The sequence below is a fragment of the Dermacentor andersoni genome, chromosome 6 (assembly GCF_023375885.2).
Source record: "Dermacentor andersoni chromosome 6, qqDerAnde1_hic_scaffold, whole genome shotgun sequence".
Classification (NCBI taxonomy): Eukaryota; Metazoa; Arthropoda; class Arachnida; order Ixodida; family Ixodidae; genus Dermacentor; species Dermacentor andersoni.
Genome location: NC_092819.1, coordinates 44542449 through 44569490, shown reverse-complemented (window position 1 = coordinate 44569490; position 27042 = coordinate 44542449). Strand labels below are relative to the sequence as shown.

General features: G+C 45.7%; 2 protein-coding genes across 2 annotated transcripts in view; one reads left to right on the top strand and one right to left on the bottom strand.

Moving 5' to 3' along the window:
* Positions 1-15446, bottom strand: part of Patronin (calmodulin-regulated spectrin-associated protein patronin) — a 45419-nt gene extending 29973 nt beyond the window's left edge. The window contains exon 1 of the mRNA XM_050170775.3: positions 14875-15446. Coding sequence (XP_050026732.1) covers positions 14875-14949 — 75 coding nt within the window. The 5' untranslated portion in view covers positions 14950-15446. The remainder of the gene's footprint in view (positions 1-14874) is intronic.
* Positions 15447-15527: 81 nt separating this feature from the next.
* On the top strand, positions 15528-23893 carry LOC126522004 (stromal cell-derived factor 2-like). Its single transcript, XM_050170774.3, has 6 exons — positions 15528-15694; positions 16387-16493; positions 16577-16659; positions 18769-18908; positions 21885-21966; positions 22564-23893. Exons 1-6 carry the CDS (start codon positions 15559-15561, stop codon positions 22736-22738), a joined length of 723 nt encoding a protein of 240 aa, XP_050026731.1. The 5' UTR covers positions 15528-15558; the 3' UTR covers positions 22739-23893.
* Positions 23894-27042: the final 3149 nt, after the last annotated feature.

The following is a 27042-nucleotide window of genomic DNA, read 5'->3' as shown; positions in this document are numbered from 1 at the left end:
ATACGACCTTTGTCGTACTCCAGCAGGCACAGGCGACCTTTGTCGTCAAAGCTGGTCTGCGCAGTCAAATGTGTTCCTTTAATTGGATCATGCGCCCCACCGAGGACTACAGGGCCATCCTATACTATTGAACACTCATTCATTCAGCATACGGTACGGTGCGGTATGCTGAATACGCAAAACAGATTCAAGGCAACGTCGACCGCTAGAATCGTGCGACCGGAAGTGTTCTGCTGCAGCAGTCGCATTCCTGCCACCGCGAGCATCGACGAAAGGATAAACAGCTCCGCAACTGCCCAAAGAAAAAGGCAGCAGTTCACGGCGCAAAACCGGCAGACGGCAGCAGCAGCGCCCTGAGGTAGCCCCTCGGAAATGCGCACCGCCAGAGGCATGGCCTCAGGAATCGGAGCGCACCCCCCGATGTCGGAGGAGACGCTCGAGGATACACGGCGTATGGACCTTACACGGCGCCACAGTCTCGCAATACGGGTGTTCCCAAAAAGGAGCCGCGGGTACTTTGCATATACCTCAACATGTCACCGCCCGAGAGCGTGCCCTCTTCTGCAGCCCCTTCCCCTTCACGCTCGCTCGCTCCCTCTCTTTCCACCCCAACCCCGCCCCAGTTTCAAACATGCATCGTACGTACTACATGCACGCACTATAGGAGGCGCCCTTATAACGATCCAACGCGCTTCGCTGTCTAAACATCCCGGACGGTTGGCACGAATGCAGCCTATACAACGAACGCGAGGTCAGTCCAATCGGTCAGGGGCGCTCTTGACAAAGTGAGGAGCGGCGTAGAGAGCGCTATACGCACAGACGCCATGGGTGTGTAGAAAGGAGGCGACGCATCGAAGCCAAGTATAGTTACGGGAAAATATTCGCAGCATTTGGCGCCGCTTGTGCCTTGGAAGCAAACGAAAAAAAAAAAATATATAACAGCCTGTTTGTCCTTACACGATATCGAACCACAGAAAAATTTTTAACACCCATCACCTGACCAATACGACAACGCGCTCAACACCCCCTTCTTGCCGACAGCTACAGAGGCGTTCACTGCATTGCATCAACGCAATCCCCCCCCCCCCCCCTACACCCCCCACACACACACCCAACCGCACGCTCACACACAACGTTGCTAGATTAGTAACGTTGGCACACATGCGAGCGCGCATATACGCAAGTGCGCTCGTTAAACTCCTACCGGCACGCACTGGGGGGGGGGGGGGGTCTATTTCTTTAGTTTCGCACACTTTGCTCTGAAAAGAAAAGAAACAAAGAGAGAGGCTACCGAACCTTGGCAGCACACAGCAGCCCTGTGACATGTGTCTGCTAATGAACACATTGTCATCTTTACACTCTCAATACCAAATGCCCAGTTTTTTTTTTTTTGTTTTTTTTTCCCACGCACTTATTTCGGCGGTGCACTCCTCTCTCGCGTTTTCCTCGTCACCGCCGTAACTGCCTGAATAAGCATAACACCCACCAGACTATCACCGTTATTTCAAACATCACTTACAGCGCATAGAAGGACAAGGGACCGAAAGAACGACGAAGACAAGCGCTGCCACCTAGCCCGTACCCAAACCTTGCTTCAGTACATCGCCGTTAGTTAACGGTGCGCCGTCACATACCGAGCGAAAGTTTTGCCGGGGGTGCCGCGCCCGGGAAATTCAGGCACCTGTGGGTTCAACTTCTAATACCCATGAGGCGCGCCCCCGAGATGAACGCAACTTTTTTTTGTTGTTGTTGTTCGCGCTTGCTACCGCCGACGTCTCCCAAACACGGATCGTGCACGCACGATGGTCATCCGCGCAAGGTCGCACACACGCCTCCGTGCCCTCGTTTTCCTGTCGCATTAAAAACATCACGGCGGACCAAGCAGGATCTCGTCAGTCGCCGGAGGGGCTCGGCTTGGCTCGGCTCGGTCCCCGCTTTCGGAAGAGCGGCACGGCTACAGGCCGACCCGGAACATAACGCGGCGGCTCGTACAGAACGGACTCCGAAGAAACGTCCGAGATAAGAGGCTATTCTGGGGAGGCGCCGCAGAAGAATGCACCGTCCCTTCCGGGTTCCAGACAATTAAACTGACATTACGACGCGACGCGTACGTCATCAAAGAAACACTTAAAGAGAAAAATAATTTGGAATGTATCCGTAGATTACCCTTCCACAATGCATACAAAAAAAAAAAAATAGAAAGAATACTATCAGCGAAAGGAGGCTTGACATATTTATGTAAGAAAAGAAGCAAAAGAAAGGATCAGTCCACCAGAAAGACCCACCAGCTCAATGGGACGTCATGGATTTTGACTGCGGCTACTCAGGCCTAGTTGAATATTAACTGGCAAAGATGGGCTACGTTGTACTCTATATGAGCCAAAGAGTCAACTGGCCAAATTCCAAGAACTTTTGCCGAGTCGCAAGAACCCAAGTACGAAAGAACAAAATACTTTGAGATGCATGACGTCGCTCTAATGTACTTGTGCTGGGGTTTCGGAGCGAATTGCGAAAAATTTAACTCGGACCTTCATTTTGTATCCCAATAATGAGCACCACGACATTAAAAAAAAAAAAAAGCGGTTTTAAAGAATAGTTTATCGGTCCAAATTGATTGAGTGTTACTTAAGCAATAAAGCAGATTGATAAAGTAGGTGTGCGCGAATATTCGAAATTTCAAATACAAATATTGTGCAATTCGATTCGAGAGTTCGCTTTTCGAAGTCCACGAATATTCATTTCTGTTCGGGTACTAAAAGGGACCACAACAGCTGTTGTGTATGCAGGGGGAAAAAAACGACGTAAGTGGTATTTAAGACATTACCGTAGTAGTCATTGAAGCAACATATACATTTACCTTTCCATTTTTTTTTAACGATTTACAAGCCTCTCAATTGACGCGCAACCTATAAATCACATGTAATTTCTTTCCATATTTTCCCCCTTACTGGAAACCTCCATATGGTAATTTGTTTAGAAAAAGAACATATTCGGTATTGGATACGATATTGGGAGATCGTGTTTCTCCAATATTCATGTACGATCCGATTCGAAGTTTTCGGTAATCGAAATCCCGATAAATTATTGTTTAAGAACTTTATTTGCGTTCATTTCTCGGTAATCGGTTTATATTTAGAATAGGAAATGAGGGTCAAAATTCCATTCTCTAACTTTCGCGCCGAAGCATCAGCGCCCGTACGTACGTCAGTGTGACGTCACAAATTTCAAATATTTTTTTCTCGCGTATTTGGACTGTAATGGTGCAGGAAAAGTTTTTGAAACTCGCTAAGGTTTTGGCTCCTTTCTTCAGAATACACTGTGGTCAACCTTTGCAGATAAAAAAAATTAAGACCAGAGAAGAAGCCGGCAAAATCCGTGACGCAACAGCGAACTAGTGCGGCAACTTCACGGCGGCGTCGCCACATTGATAGGAATGGCCTTTTCTATTAGTTTTTTTTTTTTTGGTCAATAGTTTACGATAGCCGTGCGTCGTGCGACACTTTGCTCGTACGTGTGTATACAACCGCTGCCGTCAATGGCACGCACAACTTCAGGAATGTCGTTCACAACGTACGTATTGTATTTCTTCAAACTGCACGACGGTCTGCCACTCCTCTCTTCCTTTTCTTCGTGCCGCGGTTCTTGAACAAAGTAAACAAACAAAGCGCGCCGGTTGAAAGGCGGTAGAAGGTGAACGACCTTCGCGGGCATTCACGGCTGCCGCGGCACACTGAGCACGTTTCGATTTCCAGAGAGTGAGAAGGAAAGGCTGGCAGTTTGGAAGCCTCTGTCTGTAAAACACCTCCGGTCGTCGTCGTCTCTCTCAAACGTACGTCTCACGGATCTTGCGACACCCCCCCCCCCCCCCCCAAGCACGGCCGAAGCTCATTAAATAGATCACTTGCAAACAGCGGGCGGAAAATTTCAAAAAAAACAACCAGCACGCTTACAGTCCAGGAAATTACACAACCTGGCGGCTGTGCATGGGTTGCCCTCTTGCTTCCAGGTACACAATCTGGTACTTTTGCGAAAAGACATTCTTACTTCACAAGGATACGATCGAGATGGCAGCACGCCAGTCTCCACCATTTCGAACTTCTAAGCAGTTCCATATACCCAACATATGTTCTTCCTGCTCCCTCCTCCATGCATCCCTTATGTCTTCAGACAATCATATATATATATATCGCCGAGAGCCCACTAGAGCCCAGCTAGCTGACGAAACATGATAATTCCGTGCCTCTTACGAGAAAATACAAAATTCAGTGAATGCGACAAGCACGAAGCCAACTTAATTTACGGGGAAATGTCGGAAAGGAGCTAAAGCTAATGTGACACACGATATAAAGACGAAATAAAACACGGTTGGAGCACGCAACAGTCTGATGCCTCATATTGAAAGGGCAACTTCGGCTTTAAGTGTGTAAATGCATAGGTCCTCCCTGCCACATGTTACAGTGGACCGATTTGCTCGGAAACGTGGAGATATCTTAAATAATCGAAAAAGAAGGTATCGTAACCGAAACCGACCAGGCCAGCTTCGATATGTGTGATGACCGTGTGATGACGTCAGAGCCTATCTTTCGTGAACGAGTAGAGCGTCGGCACAGCGTCGTTCTCGAAGCGCCTACCGTAATTTGGCTTGGCGAGCCTGAAGGTTTCCACCAAGTTCGAATATAAGAAATTTAAGAAAATCAATGAAGCCGCTGAATATGCTATTCTACGAAAAAGTAGGTGTGCCTAAACACACAGTCGTCCTAATGCAGGTCGAAGACACGGTCCTTGCATCTGCTCGCGTTCGCGCAAAATGACTATTCGGCAAGCACCCGCTCCTCGGTCATCCTCGTCTGTTAGTAGGCGCTGACGTCAGCAAGCACAGGGTGGTCGGTAAATGATCATACATTCGCGTGCATGAGCCCGGAGCATGTATATGGCAATCCTTCAAACTTATTTTAAGGGAAACCATAAAGAAAAAACTTTCAGTCGTACCGTTTGGCACAAATAATCAGAGTGTCGAAACAGAACACGTAGTAAAAATTTTGTTTAGATCCGTTGAGCTCGAAAAATCGCCGGAGTTGCCCTTTCGTTATTCAATCAGACCGTTATTGCCTATTATTCAGCATCTGGAAGGTTCAGGCACCCATCACCGTATTCCTCTAGACGTCGGCTGAAGCGCGCCACAACGCTCGCGTCCGAGTGTTGGGATCCTACACACATCCACCACGCACAGTCGTATAGCGCGGTTTGTTCGCGGAGCAGCTGTTTTCTCCAGAAGTGCGCGTGATTTAGCGCGCTCACCGGGCTCTGAATGCACTAGCAGCAGAAGTCGCCGACAAAAGATACGGGGGCGGCTCTACACACAGCGGTGCACAGGGGTACGGTCCATCATTGCGCGCTGTGGCCGAACCGCCAACGCTAAAGAAGAGTGCAGAGGTTTAGTTCGTCCGCTTCTTCTTACAGTTTGTGAATTACCGTTTACCGAAGGCGTAAACATGAGATGACGGGCTGGTGGTGCCACCTGGTGGCGCATAGCTCAACCAGAGAAACACCGAGCTATTATTGCAGTAACCAAGTACATTCCACTTCGCTACTAGCGCAAAATTTCGGCAGATGTGTAATCGTGAACACGTTGCCTCTTAAAATGTCTTTTTTTCGGCGGGAACGCACATGGAACATGAAAACGTGTCTATATGGCAGTGGCAGGTTAGACGAAGCGCCACAAGATGTCGTTACCAGCGTCCGGTATTACCCGTTATTACGCAAACGACATTGAGCGTACCGGAATACTGGACACGCCAAAAGACTCTAGTTTTAGCGTGTCTGTAAACGCATTATCCTTTAGCGACACCGGATTACGGGAGCTGGTAGCGGCAGTAGCAACGCTGGTAGCGACAGCTTGTGACGCTTTGCCCAACTATACAGCGCGTTTGAAACGTTGTTAGCGCTGCGTAAGTTTTATTCTCGAAGTAAAAAAATAGCGAGAGACCGAGAGAGAGGCTGCATGTTAACGTTTAGGGGTCAGTGCCAGCAGTCAAATATAGAATACGGTTCGTCACTACAGTAATTGCTCTGTGTATTCTCTGGTTAACGCTTTCGCTAAAAGATGGCGCCCCGCTGGAATGTGGTCCACGAGTCCAGCTGAGCAAGTCTGGTGGCCGGTTGGGCTGAAGACCCACACGGCGCCGATGACGTCGATAACCAGAAACACGTGTGAGCTTGGTAAGCCGGAACATACGTAAAACGAAAGGCGGGCTTGAAGTGCCTACGTTATGCCACGAGATTTGAACTGCCACAGCTTGGGACCAAAATAGTTTCGAAATCAGCTGATAAATAGCCCATCGACAGACAATGATGTTCGCGACATACTGCGGGAACAAGAGACAAGCGAGTTTTGGGCACTTTTACGGATCAAAATGTATGATTAAATACACAAGTATATAAATGAAACAGAAAGGAAAGAAAACTGAAATAAGTAAAAAAAAATGCCCATTGAAATCTGTGACGTCGTACGAACACACGCACGGGAGCTAAGAAAAAAAGCGTTGCCGCTCACTTTCACCGCTAAGAACAAGACGTTTTCAGTCAAATAATTACAAATCCTGGGGGGGGGGAGAAAGTGGGGGAGGGAATCAGGTTAGAAGATGTCGGGGAAATGCAAATATTCGAGCATTTCAAACGACAAATTTATTATCGTCCCATTTGATACGGCCCCTAAATAAGATGGTCACTATTCGCAAATTCGAATACATCTCGAATATTTCAGACTGTCAACAGTGTACTATTAAAGAAACTGAAGCAAACATGCCACAATTTTCATCCCGGTCATAGCAGACGCAAAACATGAGAAGTTACGCAGCAGACATAGGTGTGAGAATATCGAAACTTTTAAATAACAAATAGAACTTGCAATGCGCTAGAAGCAGGCGCGCCATCGAATAATCGAATAACGACTATTCAATTTGGTCTTCGAATCGAGTAGACACTATTTGAAAATATATAATTTTCGAATACTTCTTGTCATCGACTGTACACAATCAAACAAAATTGAAGCAAAAATGCGATATTTTGCATCACATCCACAGCGGACATAAAGTACTAAAGCACGCTACTCGCTGTCCGTTAGCCACACTTTGCCTGTTAAACCTTATCACTCGCCATAAAATGTCGTTTATGCACAGCATTTGGCAGTGGGTATTGTTTGGTACTATTTATAGACGCAACACGTGTATCCTCTCATGGCATTAAATCGGAATACGTTTCACTGCAACATACTTCATACAATGGTGGCGCCATCTGCCGCGACAATTAGAACTCGAGATATTTTTTTTTTTTTTTTACGCTCTACTTTTGCAGCAGACGACACACATGTCTGGTCACGATACTATAATAGATGGTATTAATTGGCCAACTAGGTTACGTTTATAAATTTTACATGATAATGCATGACCGCGTTTTCTCCTAAGGGCCCTGAGTTGGTGAACCATCTGCTCAGTTGCTCCTAATAGTCCATTGGCACTTTTCGTAACGTGCAATGTAATTACCAACCTTTCTAATGTTGTGAATACCGGGTTGCTAAGATTGCCTGATATCAATCGTGAGAAGGTAGTACATCATTCGCAAAGTATTCGCAAAACATTCGACTCGATTCTCGCACTATTCGATGCACATTCGATTCGGTCTCAAAAACTGCTATTCCCACACCCTTAGCAGTAGGGAGCATGGTTCGTCGCTCAGGAAGCCACGAGGTGTTGACGATTGGCGACTAAAGTGCGACCATTAGCACCGACACTTCGCTCAGACATGAAATTAGGCAGTGGGGAATTGTATCGTACTACTTATGGATGCAGTGCCTGTGTATGCGGAATAAATCTGAGTACATTCCTTTCCAACTGATATGTAGTAACACTCATCTATAGCTGTCATTCCAAATAAAGAAATTGTGCTCTATGGCGGAACGGGAAAAAAAAGATGACATGACTTTTTCGATTCATCGCGAACGTTTACGCATATGCTAGCGGGTTCTCAAGATTGCCTTTATATAAACTTCATTCTGATAATGCATGACCCCGTATTCAGCGAGACGTTCAGAGTACGAGACCAGGCTGCTTATTTGTTCCTAATATTCCATTTGTACTTACAATAACGAATGCTTCAGGATATGCCGTGTAAAAACGGAGACATGCTAATGATGCGAATGCTTATAGGATGTGAACATTTTTATTAATGGTGGAAAAGGCTGTTCGTAATTCGAAAGCTACTCGATATTCCATTCGGTTTTGACTCCAATCGATTCCCATTCGGTTCGGCCTCAAAAATACTACTTGCAAACTCATATATTTCAAGCTTTGCTCTTTCGTGTCCCTTTAAGTACCACTCAAGCAGCTGTCCCGAACGGCGGCAACGACGCTCGCACAAGAACGACATTTGTGGATTGACCTTTTTTTTTGTGTGTGTGCACGTTATGAAGGATACAACGAAAGCCAAAAGCAACCATTACAGCTACGACTCAGGCGAAAAGACCTGCCGTGGTTGCTTAGTGGCTATAGTGTTGGACTGCTAAGCACGAGGTCGCGGGATCGAATGCCGGCCACGGCGGCCGCATTTCCATGGGGGCGAAATGCGAAAACACCCGTGTACTTAGATTTATATGCTCGTTAAATTAAAATTAAATTATGGGGTTTTACGTGCCAAAACCACTTTCTGATTATGAGCACGCCGTAGTGGAGAACTCCGGAAATTTCGACCACCTGGGGTTCTTTAACGTGCACCTAAATCTAAGTACACGGGTGTTTTCGCATTTCGCCCCCATCGAAATGCGGCCGCCGTGGCCGGGATTCGATCCCGCGACCTCGTGCTCAGCAGCCCAACACCATAGCCACTGAGCAACCACGGCGGGTCTTATATGCTCGTTAAAGAACCCCAGGTGGTCCAAATTTCCGAAGTCCCCCACTACGGCGTGCCTCATAATCAAATCGTGGTTTCGGCACGTAACACCCCATGATCTAATCTCAGGCGAGACGGAGAGTGAGAGAGGGAAATAAAAAGACCAAGCAACGAAGGAATGGCTCTTCCAGGCAACTGAGCTCATTAAATGGCAGTTGGCGTAGATGAGAGCGAAGTTCCGATATCGCCAGAGCACGCCTCGGATACGTTCCACTTCAGCGCATCAATTTGAGTATCGCGGTGCCTCGATCGTGATTGAAAGTCCAATGTCCATCGACTTATGCGAGGACCCAGACCAACCTCGTGTGAAAGGGATTGATCTCGCATGTGTGAAGCCTCTGCAAATGTGCTTTCCAATGGCGTACCGAAGCAAATACGAGAAAAAATAAAACACGGAAGAAAAAGGACGGTGACAAGAGAAGCCGTTTTTTATCCTGACGCCTTTGACGAAAGCCTGGAAAATCGAACGCCCCCCCATCCACACACACACGGTTCAGCACTTCCTCCGAGATGGTAAAAAGGCGTCGGCCGACGATGACGCGTGAGAAGCACGACCAAAGTAGTGATCAACGGAGCGGATCACGGCAGTTAAAGGAGGCGCAAAGGAGGAAGGAGGCGTTAATTTATTCCGTAGTCAAAGGGTCGCAGGTTTCTTTCTTTCATTTTTTCACCCCGCTCCTCGTCGCCTGGTACAAACGGCCATTGCACTTTCACTCGTGCTCAAACCGACGCGCGTGTGAAGCCTGCTGCAATACGCAACGTTTCCTACAGGTGCGAGGGTGTCATAAGAAAGGTAACGGTAAAAACTGTATACTTACAGACGCCAAGCGTTCGAGGGCCCCTGGAACGGAAGGCGTACGTTAATACAGATTGTGTTGATGCTCTTCAATCGTCGCTAAGCGCTGAATGATCGGCAGTACCTGACATACATGGCAACGCCGCATGTAGCTGTTCGCCTAACAACTGCCTCGTCAATGCTGCTTGTTCTTATCGCAACCGTTTTCGGTCTAAGTAGGATCAGGAGCCTCGACGTCGATTCCGAACGGGAGCACTGCTTCAAGGCCCTTATGGCCGCCGCTCCATCGTGTGCGTATAGCCCTGGTAATCGTATACCATCTGAAAAAAATGTACACCATTTGGGGCTTATCTTGTCCCAAAACAATAATTGTCATTGCGCGCACTTCCTTTCTCGAACACTCGGCCACTCGCAACTTTCCTGTTAAGAACGCTCTGTCGCGTAGATGGGCACGTTCCGTTCGTGACCTGAGCGGATGCAAGCGGCTTGCATACCCAAGAACCCAGATTCTGAGTTTCGCTGGGACACGAGCGGAGTTCGAACATGCAAGCGGAACGCATGTCTCCTGCGTCCTCTAATATAAACCTGTATGATGTTCGGGAACAAGATAAGCTCGAAATGGCGTAAGCTTTTCTTAAGAGCTTAGCTTTGCTATATATACACGGTGACAAGCTCCGCCCACAAATCCACACAGCACCTTCCCTCTGTGCTCCGGCGCACCAAAACATATACCTATTCCGTTTCATACTTAGCAGGCAACGCTGTGGAAGACAAGTGAAGATATGCGCGCAGTGCGGTCACGGAAATGTATCACTCCGCGCATTCAGTAGTGAACTGGATTGCAATGTGCAACGTATTCTACAGGCCAACTTCTTGATGTATTAGAACTATAACGTATGGAGCTAACATTACGTCGAATCCAGCACTGTTTTGTATGCCTTGTGCTTACAGTAGGTAACGCACTACGTTTCGGTCGCGAATGCTGGCGGTGCGCTGCAGATGCTGCGCAGTGAGTGCGGCCGAGCACTCCGCCCGTCGTTCTGCGGTTACGGTTCAGACCTGATGGGTCACCTATGTGATAACTGTTTCCTATATTGTGACTGTAATGGATCAACTCAACGTAACGGCGAATTACCTAGCACAGCCCTTCTTCACGTGGGACGCGCTACATTTTGGTCGCGAATTCAGGTAGCGCGAAAACTTGCTCTAGCGTTCACAGCGCTACCTGATACGTTCGCCATGACGTCACGGAAATAAGAACGCAATTGGCCAACGCATGCACACAAACTGAAACGCAAACACGAAACAGATAATAACGAGTTAAACTAACTTTCCTTAGACATAACAGTAGCTCGACATTAAGTCCTTCTTAAGCACTGTTAGTGGCGCTCGAGTCAACTCACGGCGCCAGATGGAAATCTGACACAGAGGTGCATGCGCTGAAGACAAGCGCGTGCGTCGTCAGCACGATCGTGCTCCTCCTGATTGAGCGATGCCAGCTGCAGCTTCCGCTTCGGCGCCAACACAACTGTAAACACACTGTAAACGTCGCAATTGTCGAGGGAACACCCAAGTTAACTATTCAAGTTCCATAAGTTCAGTCCTTCCGTCTCACGAAATATCGAACTAGCGAATATGAAACGCCGGGAACGGAAGCCGTCCTGCTTCCCAATTGTCGATTAGCAATGAGTAAGCGCGCCATAAAAATGGGGCACCACGGAAAACAGGCGTAGAAATGGGAACCGCTAAGCACGCATGTGCTACGAAACTTCCCAGGCTCGACCGAAACCGAAACCAGCGGATACGGGTTGCTAAGCTTCGTCGTAGGTTAAAAAAAAAAAGAAAAAAAAAGGATGCAACTGTTACAGCTAGCAGAGAGAAAGCAAAAAAAATATGCCAGCTATCAGCGACGCCATGGCGTCACGATGCCAAAGCGATCGTTTTACGCCTGCGAGACGACAGTTCAGGCGCGGGCGCTTCGCCTGATGCTGATGTGGGCGCGGGGATGTGGGAGTCGTGTTGAAGGAGACCAGCGAATGCAATGTTGGGCGGTGTCCTAGGTACAATATTTCTTTTTCGTTTCTTATTCTGCGCAAAAAAAAAAGGGGGGGGGAGGGTGAAATGACAAAGAATGACCCCACCACAGCTCGCTTCCTCCGCAACCGAAAGAGAACCGGGCGCTTTTGTTCCAACGGTGCTGCTAAATACACCGTATTCACTCGAATATAACCAGCCTCCACCTCCAACCTCATTTTTATTATGCCCAGGCTGACCAAATCCTACACGTCACCAAAATTCATATAAGATGTGCTTATTTCAAAACTTCAAAGTAATTAATGGCACTTCAGCTAAGTCAAACAATGGGAATAGCCATGCTGACTTTGTTGTTATGCTAATATTTTGTCAAGCCTAAAGGTAATACCAAGCACAGTAAAATTTGCAGGAATAGTTTAGAGGTAACTTCAGAGCCTGGTGCCATAGGAGCTTGCACACACTACCGTTTATTTGAGTGCTTTAACTAATTGTGCCGTGTTGTCTTGACCTCACACGCAATATTACGTATCCTGCCAACTCAAGTGTCATGACAATGGCTTTAAAGATCCAGTGTCGAATGACTCTGTGCTGTTGAGCACGTCTCTGTTTACTAAAATGTTAGCAATGCCGATAGACTGCTCCCAAACATCGCTGCACCAACAGGAAAAAGGTTTTCTTATTAAAAGCATCATCAACTTGTCATCGAACATACATTTTTAAATGATCACACTTGTTGTGAACATGCTCTAGAAAATTCGTTCCCAGGGGAATCCAAGAATAGCCTAGCTTGTTTTTCTTGTGCCTTCTAAAGCAGCAGCAAAAAGGAATGCAGCATGGAGGCTATGCGAGAATCATCATGACTCCAGCCTCTTTCACAAAACCTTCCTTAACAGCGGATTATTAAATGAAAAAAAAGGAAGACATGGCAGTAAAGAAATAAAACACTCATCCACACGAGACCACCATGCAATGTGTAACTAATTGCCTGTACATACCAATCTGTACAATGTCAGTGTATCATGTCCAATGCTGTACATCCAATTATATTGCCCATACAGCCTACAACTTGTAGCAGCTCTGGGAGCCCAGGCTCAATAGCCAACAAGGAGCTGATGCTTGAAGATATGGAGAACCTAGAAACCAAACCTGTTCGGCATGGACTCACACTGGTGACTACATTTTTGTCTGAAGCTCTACGTTAGCTGTCTGAAAGAACTCCTGACAAGCCTCTGTCTTAAAAAACGACTAGGCATCCGCATTTGTATGCCAATTCAATACCAATCGATTTAGCTTTGTCAATTTACATGTAGATCATCAATAAGAAAGGAGAAAACTATGTTTCTCATCATAGAGCTTTTCTTTGACAATGGCAGGTCACTGTACCATGGCCAGGGTGGCTGTTCTTACAAGTCTATTGGCTTTTCTTTTTTTGTAGTTTTCATAGTTACACACTATATGAGTGCTGGTGGCAAGTGTAGGTGAAAGCCACACTTAATATCCCACTGCGATACAAGCTGCGCAATTTAAATACGAACTATACTCAGCAAGTGCTGATGAGCCTGGAAAAAATTTACCGGTTAAAAGAAAGTAACTGCAGTCATAGCAATAATTTATGATCATGAAGTAGTGCTATTTAGATGCTCCTAATGGCTGTTTTTAAAAATCTAAACATGGCAATAAATGTAAATATGCTGCTTTCGAATCTATCACTGTTGACAGCTGCTGCCCTAACACAACTCCCACACAATACTCACATATATTTTATCAGGGCAGCTGTAATTTCTGGGTTCTTGGGACACCAGTGGTCGAAACAGGTAGTACATTCATTCTTCATGTTCGTGTTCAATTCTCATGAAGAACGAGAATGCTTTTAAATTTGCATGACTGGTTTTTCAGACATGAGAAAATAATACTGACCTTCAGGGCCCTAGAAAACAAGCAAAATCACCCCTGTGAGCAGGTGCTACCAATGAATGGGCATAGAAACCTAATTGTGTATATTTACACACAGCTCAGTGAGAACAGTATGAAACCCTGCTATCACGTTATGATCAATTATGTGATGGTAAAAGCACGCACTGAATAGTTATTTGGCGCCAAAGTTTACTTAAAGTAACCTTTGATCGGTGCTTTGACGCCCACCGTTTCGTGATCAACAATTTGTAAGATGCATGCTCAGTGATCAATCCTCTGGGTGCAGTGATAACCAAACTGGCCAACGCATGCCACTTACACAAGTGTTTTCAGACAACACTTTATCCTACCTAGTGAAAAGTGAAAACGAAACTAGGCGATCATAGATAACGCAACCTAAACTACTTCAAAACCACCCGAACGTAAAGCAGAATATCAGGTGAACACATAACGAATGCACACAAACATAGATCATCCGGCCTTTGCACTGAATCTGTCACCCCTAAAACACGACAAGTGGAAAGGTGTTTCGCGTTGGCTGCCCGCTAACCCGATTATCTTTCATCGGGAGAAACGAGACAGCCATCGTCGTACGCAAGCCGGGCTTTCAAGCATTTCGGCGGATCGTGCGCTTCCGGTTGAAAAGGGGGCCGAAAGATTTTTCTTTTTTTAATTCGTGGGCGCTTGGCGAGACGTGGCCCGATCGTGTGCCTGCCGCAGAGCCACGAACTCGAGTCGTACGGCGCGGTCCGCGACCCTGTTTTTTTTTTCTTCTTCTCTATTTACGGTCACACAAACGGCGCCCGCGCAGAGGCGTCACAGGAATGCCTGCAAGAGCCACCCACACCCCACCACCGTGCCGAACCCAAGGCGCCCATGAAGGATCATCTCTTGGCGGTGCACTGGCCAGCCACCGTTTTTCGGGGCATCGCTGAAATGAGGCCTTAGAGCCGCAGGCTGGCCGAACGAAGGGACCAGTAAATGTCCAAATAAGGACCGCTCCGTTGAATGTAGGACGCCAGTGACCCGTAGACGCGTTCACTCGCACGAGCCCGCGAGCGCAAGCGGTAAGCGGACTTGTCGCACTATCACCACCTGTCAAAAGGGGACGTAAACTCGAACACGGTAGAAATGCTACTTCTGGCGACCGTTTAGCGGCCAGACGCTCGCCCCCGCGGCGGCCGTACCTTGGCGAAGTCGTACTCTTCGATCGGCGTTAGCTCCACACCGTCCAGATCGTAGTCTTCGTCCATGGTGTCCATAACGGCCCGGTCGGATCGACGGGAGCCGCTGTCGACGACGTGAAGTGGTCCTCACGTGTGCCGTTGACGGGTTGCTGCCGTGGCTGTTGCAAGGCCTAGCATCACTGACTCACGGGCCCGTCAGTCGCCGTCGGCACCGTGCCGCTCCGGCAGCATCGCACCTCGCCCGCGGACAGTCCCACACGTTGCTCCATCACCCTCTCCGTTAATGTGACCGCGAGTAAAAGTCGTTCTATGCGTTTACGGGAATCGTATCCGACCATTGTTGCATTTTGAAAGGGGCCAAAATAAAAGTCATACCCCCACCACCACCAACGACAGCAACTACACCAACAACACGCCCCGAGCCGAGCAGCAGCACGAACGAGCGAAAAAACAAAACAAAAAAATCCGAACTTAATGACTTCAATGTGGCCAGGCGACTGGCTTGCGAGCGACCAAACTTGGACACATCGAGATGTTAAAAAAAATGTACATGTTGATGACAAATAAAAAACAAAAGCTTGCAAATAAATTATCTCAAAGGCGCAAATAAAAATATTGGCAAATTATTTGCTTTATGGTTCACACTGCTGTTGTAAGAGATGACGTGTGTTTTGAGGCGATGTGATGGCAACTTGGAGGTGGACGCCGGCTGCTGCTGCTTCTGCTATTTCCGCTGTTTATACAATGCCTTCTACTTTTTGGTGCAAAATATCTCTGTTATTTATTGCCCTGGTGCAACTAGGGACATTAGTGCGCGCTGGTAAGTTAGCCGACTTACAGTTCGTGGATGAAAATATCAATTTTTCATGGTATAAGTCTCGTCGGTCGTACTTGAAAAAGTTTCGTTGCTTGATGATTCACTGAATCTGGTATCCGCGTGTTCTGTGCAAAGTGTGGGGTAGCGAATGTAGGAAATTATGGCACCGTTCGTCAACTGCTGTGTTTTGTGCGTGCTCGCGACGTCGCGCCTTGCTTCAGTGCTACGGGATTCGCACGCATATACTTTCGATCGGTACACAGTTCTGATTGTGTTGAAGTCCCTTTGAGAAGTTGAGAGGTTTCACATCTTTCTTAGTGCAAGGAAATACGTGCCACCTTCCAGCTTTTCACGTTACCGTACAGATGTGACGCGCTGTAAGAGCTTGCACGCACAAGAGCTGCGGTGTGTCCGTACGTGTAGTGTAAGTGACGTGGTAACGTTCTTACGTGTCACGTCTAGACATGGCTACAAGCACACTCATTCATTTTCTCCGAACAACTTCTGTTCACTGTTCGAAAGCCCTGTTGCCCTTCTGTGATTTGTGGTTTACTTCACTATACTATTTGAGCTTCGCGTGGCAGTAGCTTCTTAGGAATTCCGACGTTGCCCTGCTTTTCTCACTTTTCCTTTTTTTTCTTTTTACTAGAGTCAGTCAATCACACTCACACTAATTGTTCTCCCGCACCTTGTAGACCTACAGTATGTAACGTGCGGTTCGGTGCTGAAGCTGGAGAACCAGCAGTACCAAGTGCGTCTGCACTCCCACGACATAAAGTACGGCTCAGGAAGTGGTCAGCAGGTGAGTTTTACGCATACTGTGTGTGTGTGTTTGCATGTAGTTTGTTAGTCGGCTAATCACAGCATCTCATTTTTCATTTGCAGTCTGTTACGGGAACTATGGATAGAGAAGATAACAACAGCCACTGGGTCGTCAAAGGCAAGCGTGAAAAGGCCTGCCTGCGTGGGTAAGGATCGCAACCTGGCCACAGCATGTCTCTCGCCTGGGTGTACTTCCATGCTTTCATGTGCAGTTCGTTGTCTTTCTGTTTTAGCTCACTAGGTTTGTGCAGGCTCGCCACCACTTTTTGTGCCATCAAAAAAGCAGGTGCACTGTATTTGTTACTCCAACTTCAGGAAAGTGTATAACTTGTCCCTGAAGTCGTATGCTTTCCTTGCAAATTCTCATGGCACGTTGCCAGCACTTCATTACCAAAGAAGAGACTATGACTGACCAAAAGTTGAAGACTGTGTTAGTTCGTATCTTTTGCAACATAGGATCAATAACACACTACTGCACTGCTTTTTGGGTCTTTTATTTCTTCATCTTCAGCTTTCTGCATTGCTCTTACCACATTCAGGAAGATGCTGTGCCTAAAATGCTGCTCAACATACCTTGCACACTTCTGCTCAAATTAAACGAGCTGGTCTTCGTCGAAAAGGAGCTTATGCAGACATCCAAATTTTCATAGGAGGCTGGTGCAATGTAATGGATTAATCTTGAACCTGGGGCACTCGTAGACTATACGCAAATTTGATCAATTTGTTTGCTTGTTCCACTTCTGTGGGGTTGCTTGTGATGGTGACCTGAAGTGTTTACAAAGGGTCTCTTCTTTTAATATCAGAGAATCTACTCATTAACTATGAACTTTTGTGACTTACTAGTGGCAGAGGCATATCTTATTCCTGGAGATGAAACTGAATCGTCACTCTAGTCGAAATGCTGACCTGAAAACAGCTCTGCACATATTAGGAACAAAAACGACACGTAAAAATGTTACATGATTAAATGCAGCATAAGCTTTATATGTTATAACTGTTGTAGACAAGACCTAAACACATATAGATCATCATCATCATTGCAAATTTGGACAACTTCACTATGAAATGCATGGAGTGATTTTACAATCCCACTTATTGCATGCCCCCACAGCACTTCATATGAAAAGGAGGGAACAAGGTTGTAACTTCTTCAACTTATGGTAGTTACAAGACTTTCATGAGTAAATTGGTTCATACCTGAAAACCGCATTACAGTGCACGGATTGAAAAGTGGAACTGAAGGGCTCAATCTTTAGTAACAGCCATGTGAAGCTAACACACAATTATGTACAGTGAATTGCAGCATATGTGCTTAAAAGGAACATGTAAATGAAACTGAAACATACAGATAATGCATGCCCCTCCCTTGTCATCGTTGTTGCCTAGCTCAGCGCCATGTTCTTGCAATAGCCCCGGCGATGACCTCATGACGACCTCATAACCTTATGACGACTTTATGACAACATTATGAAAACCTTGTGACCTGCAATGACCTTATGATGACCTCCGTCACTGCAGCTGCAGTTACTATCAGTCCTTTCCCAGGGCAACACCACCTGGCTGTGCCACCTACGGCTTTGGGTAGCCTTCACAAATTCGTACTCTTTTCTCATTGGAATAGTTACACCCCCCCCTCCCCTATGCCACCACTGCAACTGCAAAGAGACCATCAGGCACGTCCACTCCCACTGCACCCACTTCAGCATTCAACGTCAGTCTCCTCTGAGCGCGCATGGCCAACTGGACAGTTGGCCCTTTACAGAGGCAAAGATCTTAGGGGCATGAGCTCACTCATCATCAGTCCAGAAAGCTGTGTGCTCTCTAGTGACTTTCCAAAAATCAATGGACCTGAAAAACACGCCTGTAGACACCCTGCATCTGCTACTGTGCATGTGAACGCTCGTTTCCTTTACCTTTTGCTTATTTCTTTCAATCCTTCATCTCCTTTCTCCTATAGAGTGTAGCCAACCGGATGTCCATCTGGTTAACCTCCCTGCCTCTCCTTGTTTTCTCCCTCTCTCTCTCTGTGAATCTTGTGACAACTTTGCATGCGTGCACCAGTCTGGGAAGCAACAACTTCAATAATGAATGTCTCCATACTGCACCATTTTGAGCCATTGTGCACCAGCCTGGGACCCTCAATGATCAGCTTGAACTGGGCAGCACCACATGGCAGCCAGGGCTGCCACATTGATGATGTAATCATGTTTGTGTGAGACAAATGATCTTGTTGACAGCAGAGTACATTATTGCAGGGATCCAATTCCGTGTGGGTCACCTGTGAGGCTGGAGCATCTGGTCACTCACAAGAACCTGCACAGCCATCATTTTGTGTCCCCGCTGTCAAACAACCAGGAGATCAGCGCATTTGGGGATGGAGGCGAGGGTGACACTGGTGAGGTCACCCAACACTTCTGAAGTAGAGCGTGCACCGCAAATGAGTTAGGAGGTAGCTTTATTTGAGTCAAAATGTTCATTTCCCTGTACGTATAAATGTGGGACCTGAAACTGCTCCCATTAGTGCCACTGGACTCATTTGAATAAACTTGTTGCACTTTAAAATAAAGTCAAAGTTTAGTGGCTGCTATAAGCAGAGCTTTTATTTAGGCCATCTGAGAGAGATATCTGAGATATCTGAGAGAAAACTTTCCCTTTTTTAAAATTTTGTGAAATTTCAAATTTCATCAATGTTTATAAATTCACATAAAGGGAAGTTTCAGCAACTGGTAAAGGTGATGTTGCTCTTTATTTTTTTTTTTTAATGCAACAAATTTCATTCAAATCGGTTGGCCACTTGCTTAATGAGATCTTATTAGCTTTTCACTTGTGTTTGAGTAGAGAAATCATAATTAGCACTGAGTTAATGATTCAAACAGTAACCTGGAGGATAACTTGTGCAGAGTGCTTCATTCAAACACTGGGAAGCTCTTATGCAATCATTGAGAAGTGATTACACAGATGCTGTGCCACAAGAGAGAGGCATTTAGCTGTGTGTACAATATGTTGTGATATGCTTTTAAACTCATATGCTCTCCAGGACATTAGAAACTGTAGTGCTTCCTTAGGCTCCTTCAACTTGAATTTAACACTAATGAACAGTGCAGATATGCTTGTAGCTCTGGCTTTGGCTTCAGTCCAGGGAGGAACTGCACAGGTATACAGCTGCCGCTTATTGGGCAGCTTCAAGGCATTAATTGATTACTCCTTTCCTTCTGTTTGATGCATTAGCATGACCATCATGCACTGCCTGAGTTTAATGTAACCATGCATTCGCACCAGCATGTATTACAGCTCTAATGCATAATATATAAGTGAAAGAACACTTCTGAACTGCTAGAGATCAAACAAAGAGCGATTTATTTCCTAAGTCCAGCATACTATTTGCACCTAATAAAAGATGTATGCGAAATGATAGATGCCCACACAAGATACTAAGTAAGTCTAGCATTGTGTCTTAGCCTGCATACACATTCTAGCAATGTCACTTTTGTGCAAAACTTGGTCAGAAACTTGAACAGCAATGCTGGTAGTGGCATCTGGTTATAGTGCATTCAAACCAGAGTTTGCTTGAACATTGTCCCGTTGTATGACATGCCTTGGCAGGGAAAAATTGTGATGGTAGAAAGTTGGCACTGCTGCGAAAACCATTGCGCCAGTCACAGATTGTTGCCAGCAGTACTGCAATATGGCACTGCATCACGGTATTCAGCTGTAGTAGGAATGTTGAAAAATCTTGAAATGTGACATGTATCAATGAACTTTCTGAAATTTGCCACACGCTCTGTACAGCATGACGTTGCCAAAGCATGATTTCTTCGAGCACTACAAGTGCATGACGCTGGAGACAGTTGCTAACGCACAAAACACAGAACAGAAGGCACATCAGTCTTCTGCTGCGGAAAGCGTTGGCACCATACCAGGTTTCTTTAGGCTATGCAGAATTTTTAGTATCACCTGTGGCAGAAAGCACAATTTTAGCCTTGATCTAGATTACTGAAAGGGGCTGACATTAGTTGCACAATAAATCAAAAATGCATAGTCTACTAATTAACAAAACTCACTAATCAAGTTTCAAATTAATTGGTTTAAGGCCCATATAGCCAGTGAGCTTGCAAAGTGTATCCACTCAGAACGAAATCACTGGATGACATGAATGTCAAGATATTCATTTCTAAAGCGTGTCACAAAATACATTGTCATTCCCATTATTTTTATACTCAAGTGCAGAAACAGCCATTTTATTTAAAACGTAATTGGAACAACAGTTCATTTTTACCGCGAGTTTGATGGCAATATCTCGAAACCTATGCCATCCTCAGAATTCATTCCAAACTCACCGGCTACAATTAGTAGATTGCTAATATGTAAGAAAGCAATTACTTAAAGCTTAATTTAGTGAAGCTTCATTGATTAGTCAACTATGCATTTCAATTTATTGTGCAAGTTATGCCTGCCTCTTTGAGCAATCCAGTTCAAGGATTACAATTGCGCTATCTGCCACAGGGAATTTTTTTTAAAATTCTGCATAGGTTTAAAACATCAGGTATATGTACATACTTCCATTGACTGCCCGAGGACATCCAATATGGTAGCAAAAGGGGCTCCCTGTTGTGTTGTAATTGACCAGTGTAACTGGTACAGATGGGAGTATGCAGGGCCATAGGGCATGTAGTAACAAGGGTGTTATAATTGCAGACACAAATGTGCAAGCATAGCAAGCCAAGCCAGCCTCATATGTGTCCACCAGCAAGGCAGTGATTTTGCAGCAGTATGCACAATGTGCTGTCATGCTTAGGTGCATCTGTATTGCATCTCACAGGCTTTGCAGTGTGTAATTCACATCAATAGTGCGAAGGTTAGGTTAGGTTAGGTACGCATGTGTGTGCGGGTGCATGTGGTATTTGTGCATTGTAGAAACTTCATACATCGACACATGTGAAGGGAGGCTTCCTTGTTGCTTACACGAGATCTGGGAGGAAGTGGCTTGAAAGAGAGGTTATGGAAACCAATTATGTACATTGCTTTGCAGTAACCACAGCATTGTTTGTAGTGTATGTGTCATTAAGTAGGACATGAGTTGCTTCCACTTTTGAAATTGTTAACACTCTTACTTGAAGGTGTCACGAGAGCACTTACTAGTCCTGCTCCTTTTATTTGATGCTTGCATTGTGCGCTCAACTTCAAATCACTGATAATTAGCGGAACAGGTTGCTGACTAATGTAAAAAGTAAACTTGGAGTACAAGAAACCTCTCTTTCTCTCTCTTTTTACGTTGGTCATTGACCTGTTGTACTAATGATGCTTTTACCTCATGTAACGGTGTTCCATTGAACTCTTGATTAAATGACTGATAAGTGTCTTCTCTGTGCAGGTGATAACTGGACTGTAGTCTGCAGCTCAGACTTCTGGGAGAGAGGCTCACCAGTTCGCTTCAAGCACGTCGACACTGATGCGTAAGTATTGGCACTGTAATGCACGTCTAGCACCTGACATTTTTAAATAAGCTTTCCTGAGTATGACATTGCAGAAGGCCAGCCCCCAAGATGTTTGCTTCATGTAGGACATTCATGTTCACGTTCGCATGCAGCATGCTTGTTCACGTGCCTACACACTATGCTGAGGGCTCTTGCAAACCACTGCCTCATTAGATTAAAGTACTTGGAAGAAGTGGGGACACAATGGTCCACAGTATGTTATTGTTACCTGGGAATTAGATTTGATTGGAAAATTCCTTTGGATCCATTTGTGTTGTAACTTTACCACTGTACCTGCACTTTACTGAGTGGCAGTGTATTATATACATGGATGTCACATCTAGAACAAAGAACTAGTTGCAGGTAAGCCCTTGTTCCACTGCCTTTATTGTAGTATTCTGTTTTAATGCTAGTGTTTTCCTATAGTATGCTGTATGTCTGTAAATGAATCCTGCTGGTGCCACACACACACTAACAAATGTGGAGTGGGAAATGCTTCATAGTACTTATATGCACTGTAGTATGGACACATGTGTTTGACCTCTTTCAACCATCTCCCTCCATTCCATGATGCAGGTGGCTTTGCTCCTCAGGCCAGACATATGGAAGGCCCATAGGCGGCCAAATGGAAATATGTGGGCTGAGCTACCCAGACAACTCGTGTCAGTGGAAGAGTGTTGAGGGCATCTTCATTAAGCCAACAGCAGAGATATCTTCTAGTCGACTGCTGCATGACCACTCAGAACTGTGAAGCCCCCCTTCCCTACATTCCTTGTACATCACTCTTCACTGCATGGACTTGCCGTGTGTCTCCAGGTCCTCTTCCGTTTGGCTTGCACTTGCTGTACTCCCACCTCGTGCAATTCTGTGCCCGCATTGCCTTTGGGCAGAGCAGTTTGTGTTACTCCGTACCACTTCTCAATGCTCTCTTCAGCATTTGGCATCTGCTCAACGATTTCAAAAGCATCTGCATCAAAATGTCTTTGCTGTTTGACTGAAGATATAGTACAGGGAATGCAAGCTAGTGTTGTGACAAATTCCACTGGCTGTTTTTGAGGAGCAACTTGAATCCTGGAGCTAGTGCCTAAATCCCACTTGGATTTTCAAGCCAGCAGAAGCAATGCAACATGCTCAAGGACTTCAGTTGAGTCTACATCCTGGTTGCAGAGTGAGAGAGCAGTCCACCGTAAATCAAGTGTATTGAGGACAACGAGTACAAATAGAAAATGTTTGCTATATGGACGAGTGGGAAACACATTTCCACCACGCAACAGAAGAATGTGCTCCAAGTCAAACAGCGGGGTTGACCTTTAGGTTGAATTTCAGCTCACTGCTACCCATACGGGCCAGGCTCAGCTAGTGCAGGCAACAAACTGACGAGACCTGCGGTGTTTCTGCTGGCATCACTGGTGTTACTGCCCAAGTCACAAGCAGGAACGGAATGAAGAGACAAAGCCTCGCAGAATGCGCCTCGATTCAAATTGTGTTCTTGTCTCACTGCACCTCTCATCAAAAGAACTGTTCCCTTCTCGTCCGGCATGTAGCAGCTGCCAGTCATTATCAAGTTGCTGCTTCGCGGGACAGTTGAAAAACAGTTCTTCAGGACTTTATTATATAATATAGTACACAGAACCTCGTATGTGACTCGCTGCAACAGCCCAAGTATGCTATGACGTTTGAGGTTCACTTTTTTCGTGCACAGTTGTGGACAGTGCTGCAAAGGTGGCGACTATTGTTTACGTTTCACATGGCAGTTTATAAGACTACTTCAATGACAAACCCGTCTTTTATGTTTCAGCGAAATGTCTCGGTCTGTCACAATGAAAACAGCATGCCGTATGTTTGAATGAATTGCAAGCACGAGACATTACATGTTTAATAAAGCATTTCAAAATTAACAAATGCATTTAGTGTTCATTGCTTTTTTTTTTAGCCATATTAGCTTATCGATGCTGTGCATCAAATCTGCACTATTTCTAAGGTTTTGTTCATTGATAAGGCTGCTGCAACCACACAAGTATGCTGCAAGATTTGAGATTAATGTTAATGTTGCTGGAAGGCACTAAATACAACTCTGCTATCAAGAGCACCTTTTCCAGCTTTTGTTGCAACCATCACAGTTATAATCATCACATCCCTCATTTCCTTGATAGAATATTGATAGAAGATATGACCTTTCTTGCTTCACCCAGGATTCTTGCAGCCATTATTGTTCGTGCCATCATGCTGTTGTTGTTGCCCCTGGCACTGATGCTTTGGACAACACTCTGGGCTTTCCTCTAATTGACTCTCTGCAGTCGTGAAGTGAAGCGTCATTTGAAAACACTGCCAGACTTTCCTGGCCATGGTGGTTGCTGCTGTTTTGCCGAATAGCTCATATGCAAGATAGCACTACCATCATATACTGCCTGGCTGCTGGCCTTGTTTTCTATGGAATGACTCTGTGTTAAGAAAGTAATACAAATGTCCTCACTGCGACAAATGCATGTCGTAGCGAGCACAATTCCTTTAATAAAGCAAACCTTTCTATGTCTATTTTCCTAGGGCTTGAGGTTTGGCGCATCTGCTTGGTCAGTGTTTCACTGAGTAAAATGAAATTTACTGTTGCGCTATCTTCAGGATCGACCTGCTCTAGTCGGCACAGCGTCATAGCAAAGGGGGCCAATCCCAGAAACAGTATAATGAGCGGTCATGTGGTGAGCCATGTGACATCTTCAATGGCAGGCAGGTAATTGCTATGGTTCAAAATGCTGTGTAGAACATCAATTACATGGCATTTAACTGCATCGCAAAAGCTTTGCTTCTCAGATTCCAACATATGTGTTGGATCTGCATAATTGTTTTCTCACATATAGCAACCATTGAAAGGAGTACCTCACTGAAACAGCTAAGAGCCTGCTGCAGGATGTTGAGAATAAAAAGTGTTCATTTCTTTATGCTGATCTCATTAATGTGAAACACTTGCTGCACCTAAGGGTGCGAGGAGGTTACATGGCTCAATGCTCTTGCAAGTGGTTGCTAGGCAACGCGTGGCGGTGCACAGCTGGGCCGAGTTTTCTGGTAACACTTCACGGCGGAACTAAAGCTTAAACAGCTCTGCTGTTAATAAGTTTTGGGAATTTGTGGAACTTGCAACACCTCACAATTGTGAATCATTTGCATAGGTATCCTGCAGAGTTGGGAAATTAACCTGGTGCTTTGGCTTGTACCTAAAACAAAGTACAGTGCCACAGCCCAGAGGCCTTGTGAAAATGTATTATGTTCCAAAAAACATACCTGGTGCAAAATGCACATAATCAGAAGCTGGTTCACGCCTACAGTTGGGAATAGAAGTTTGTGAGCCACAACTGCAGCAAGAAAAGAAGAAAGCTTCCCCGCATGGCTTTTGCATGTCCTGGCGTTCGGCTTCCCTGCACCGCACACGCGATGACAGAGGGTCGGTGTCGTTGCTATATATTGTTGCTTTCAGCTGCGACGAGAGATAGCGCGCACGTTCAGATGCTACCGCGCTACCTGACGGCGTGGATAACGTGCTAGCTTGCTCTTCGGCTGGGGGACATCGGCGTGCTCTACAGAGAAAAATATTCTGACCGGTATTAGCAAATTATGTTTATACAATACCAATAAAATGCCATTAGCCATTATATTACCAGGAGAAAAGGCTCGGTAAGTGAAAAAATGCCCAAAAACAAAAGATTGACAGGTGACGACACCGCCTTGAAGTACCCGCACATGTTCCCGCTCCAGCTTCCCGTGACTGCATAAATTTTGGACGACGTCTGCTCAAGCCTTGATAATTCTTTATTGGCAAAGATGGACTACAGTGTGTTCTAAAAGTCCCAAATACTGACCTCAGCAAGCGTCAAGAACTTCTACTGAGCCCACAACTGCACAAGTACGAACATTTTACTTTGAAATCCGTGACGTCTTGCCGACGTATTGACGCTGCAGAATCGGCGCGAAATTCCAAACAAAAAAAGAAACTGACCTTCGTTTCAACTTCTATTAATCAACCTATCGCCGCGAAATGAACAAAAATGGACTTTTGAACTACTTTATCAGTCTGAACATAGTAGTTCACGATTGGCGGGACTAACCCGTGGGAGGCTTCCCGTTCGGCTTCTGAGAGCGGCACCGGCATGGATGAACACGATCGCTCCAACATGGTCGCTTTCGTTCGCAAGGTCGCACTCGGCAGACGATTCGCCTCAGACACTGGCAAAATATTCGCTTGGCAACTCTTGCGTGGCGAATTGAACTTCATCGATTTGGAAACATGTTCCACCGAGGAACTATTCCTTGTATTTCGACGAACTGGCTTTTTCTATAGAAATTGCTTAATAAATGCCTTTTTTTTTTCGTGTGCACTACTGTGTTGTCGCTTCTTTTGTTAGAGCACTCCAGACCCCACAAGGCATTACGGCGACCTGAAGGTTGGCATGTAGCATTCTGAATGTGCAGATTCGGCTAGGTTATTGGTGTACCGCATCTTCCCTCAAAAAGGCACTGAAAATATTAAACAAAAAATATATTTTTCTATCTACTAATTCATCTGTGTATGTTTCTGTCACATTGCAACACTGGGCAATCAGATAGTTCTACATAAAAATATTTCTACATGATCTGAATATGAATGGCTGGGTGTAAACGAGTTCCCTTTATGTGCATCTTTCCACCACTTGCATCGAGCTGTTTGCACAGCTGTTTAGATTGTCACACCAGTGCCACATAGGCGTTTTCGATAGAAACTCTATCCAGATTGGGCTCGACCATGATCAAAAGTGCCCCGCGGGACTTCGCTATTAGGGGTGAACTACACAATATAGGTGTTGCCACTTTCCCCGTTTTTGAACGAGTTTTGATGCTTGTTCGCAAAAGTCCAGCATGTGTTGCGCCAACACACAGCTTTTTCAAGAGATGTGTTTATTTAAAAGCTTGCCTAGTCCCCACAGTTTCGCATCGGTCGGTTGGCATCTCACCATATAGGACACAGCTAACAGGCTTATAATGCATAGCAAGGAATTGGTCCATACTATGTATCAGTGAGCCCACCAG

Bases quoted from the DNA above. Each gene is read 5' to 3' on its own strand.
- LOC126522004 (XM_050170774.3), top strand. From the start codon at position 15,559: ATGGCAACTTGGAGGTGGACGCCGGCTGCTGCTGCTTCTGCTATTTCC. The intron at 15,695-16,386 runs GTAAGTTAGCCG...CGCACCTTGTAG, and splicing joins AGGGACATTAGTGCGCGCTG to ACCTACAGTATGTAACGTGC. The intron at 16,660-18,768 runs GTAAGGATCGCA...ACATTATTGCAG, and splicing joins GAAAAGGCCTGCCTGCGTGG to GGATCCAATTCCGTGTGGGT.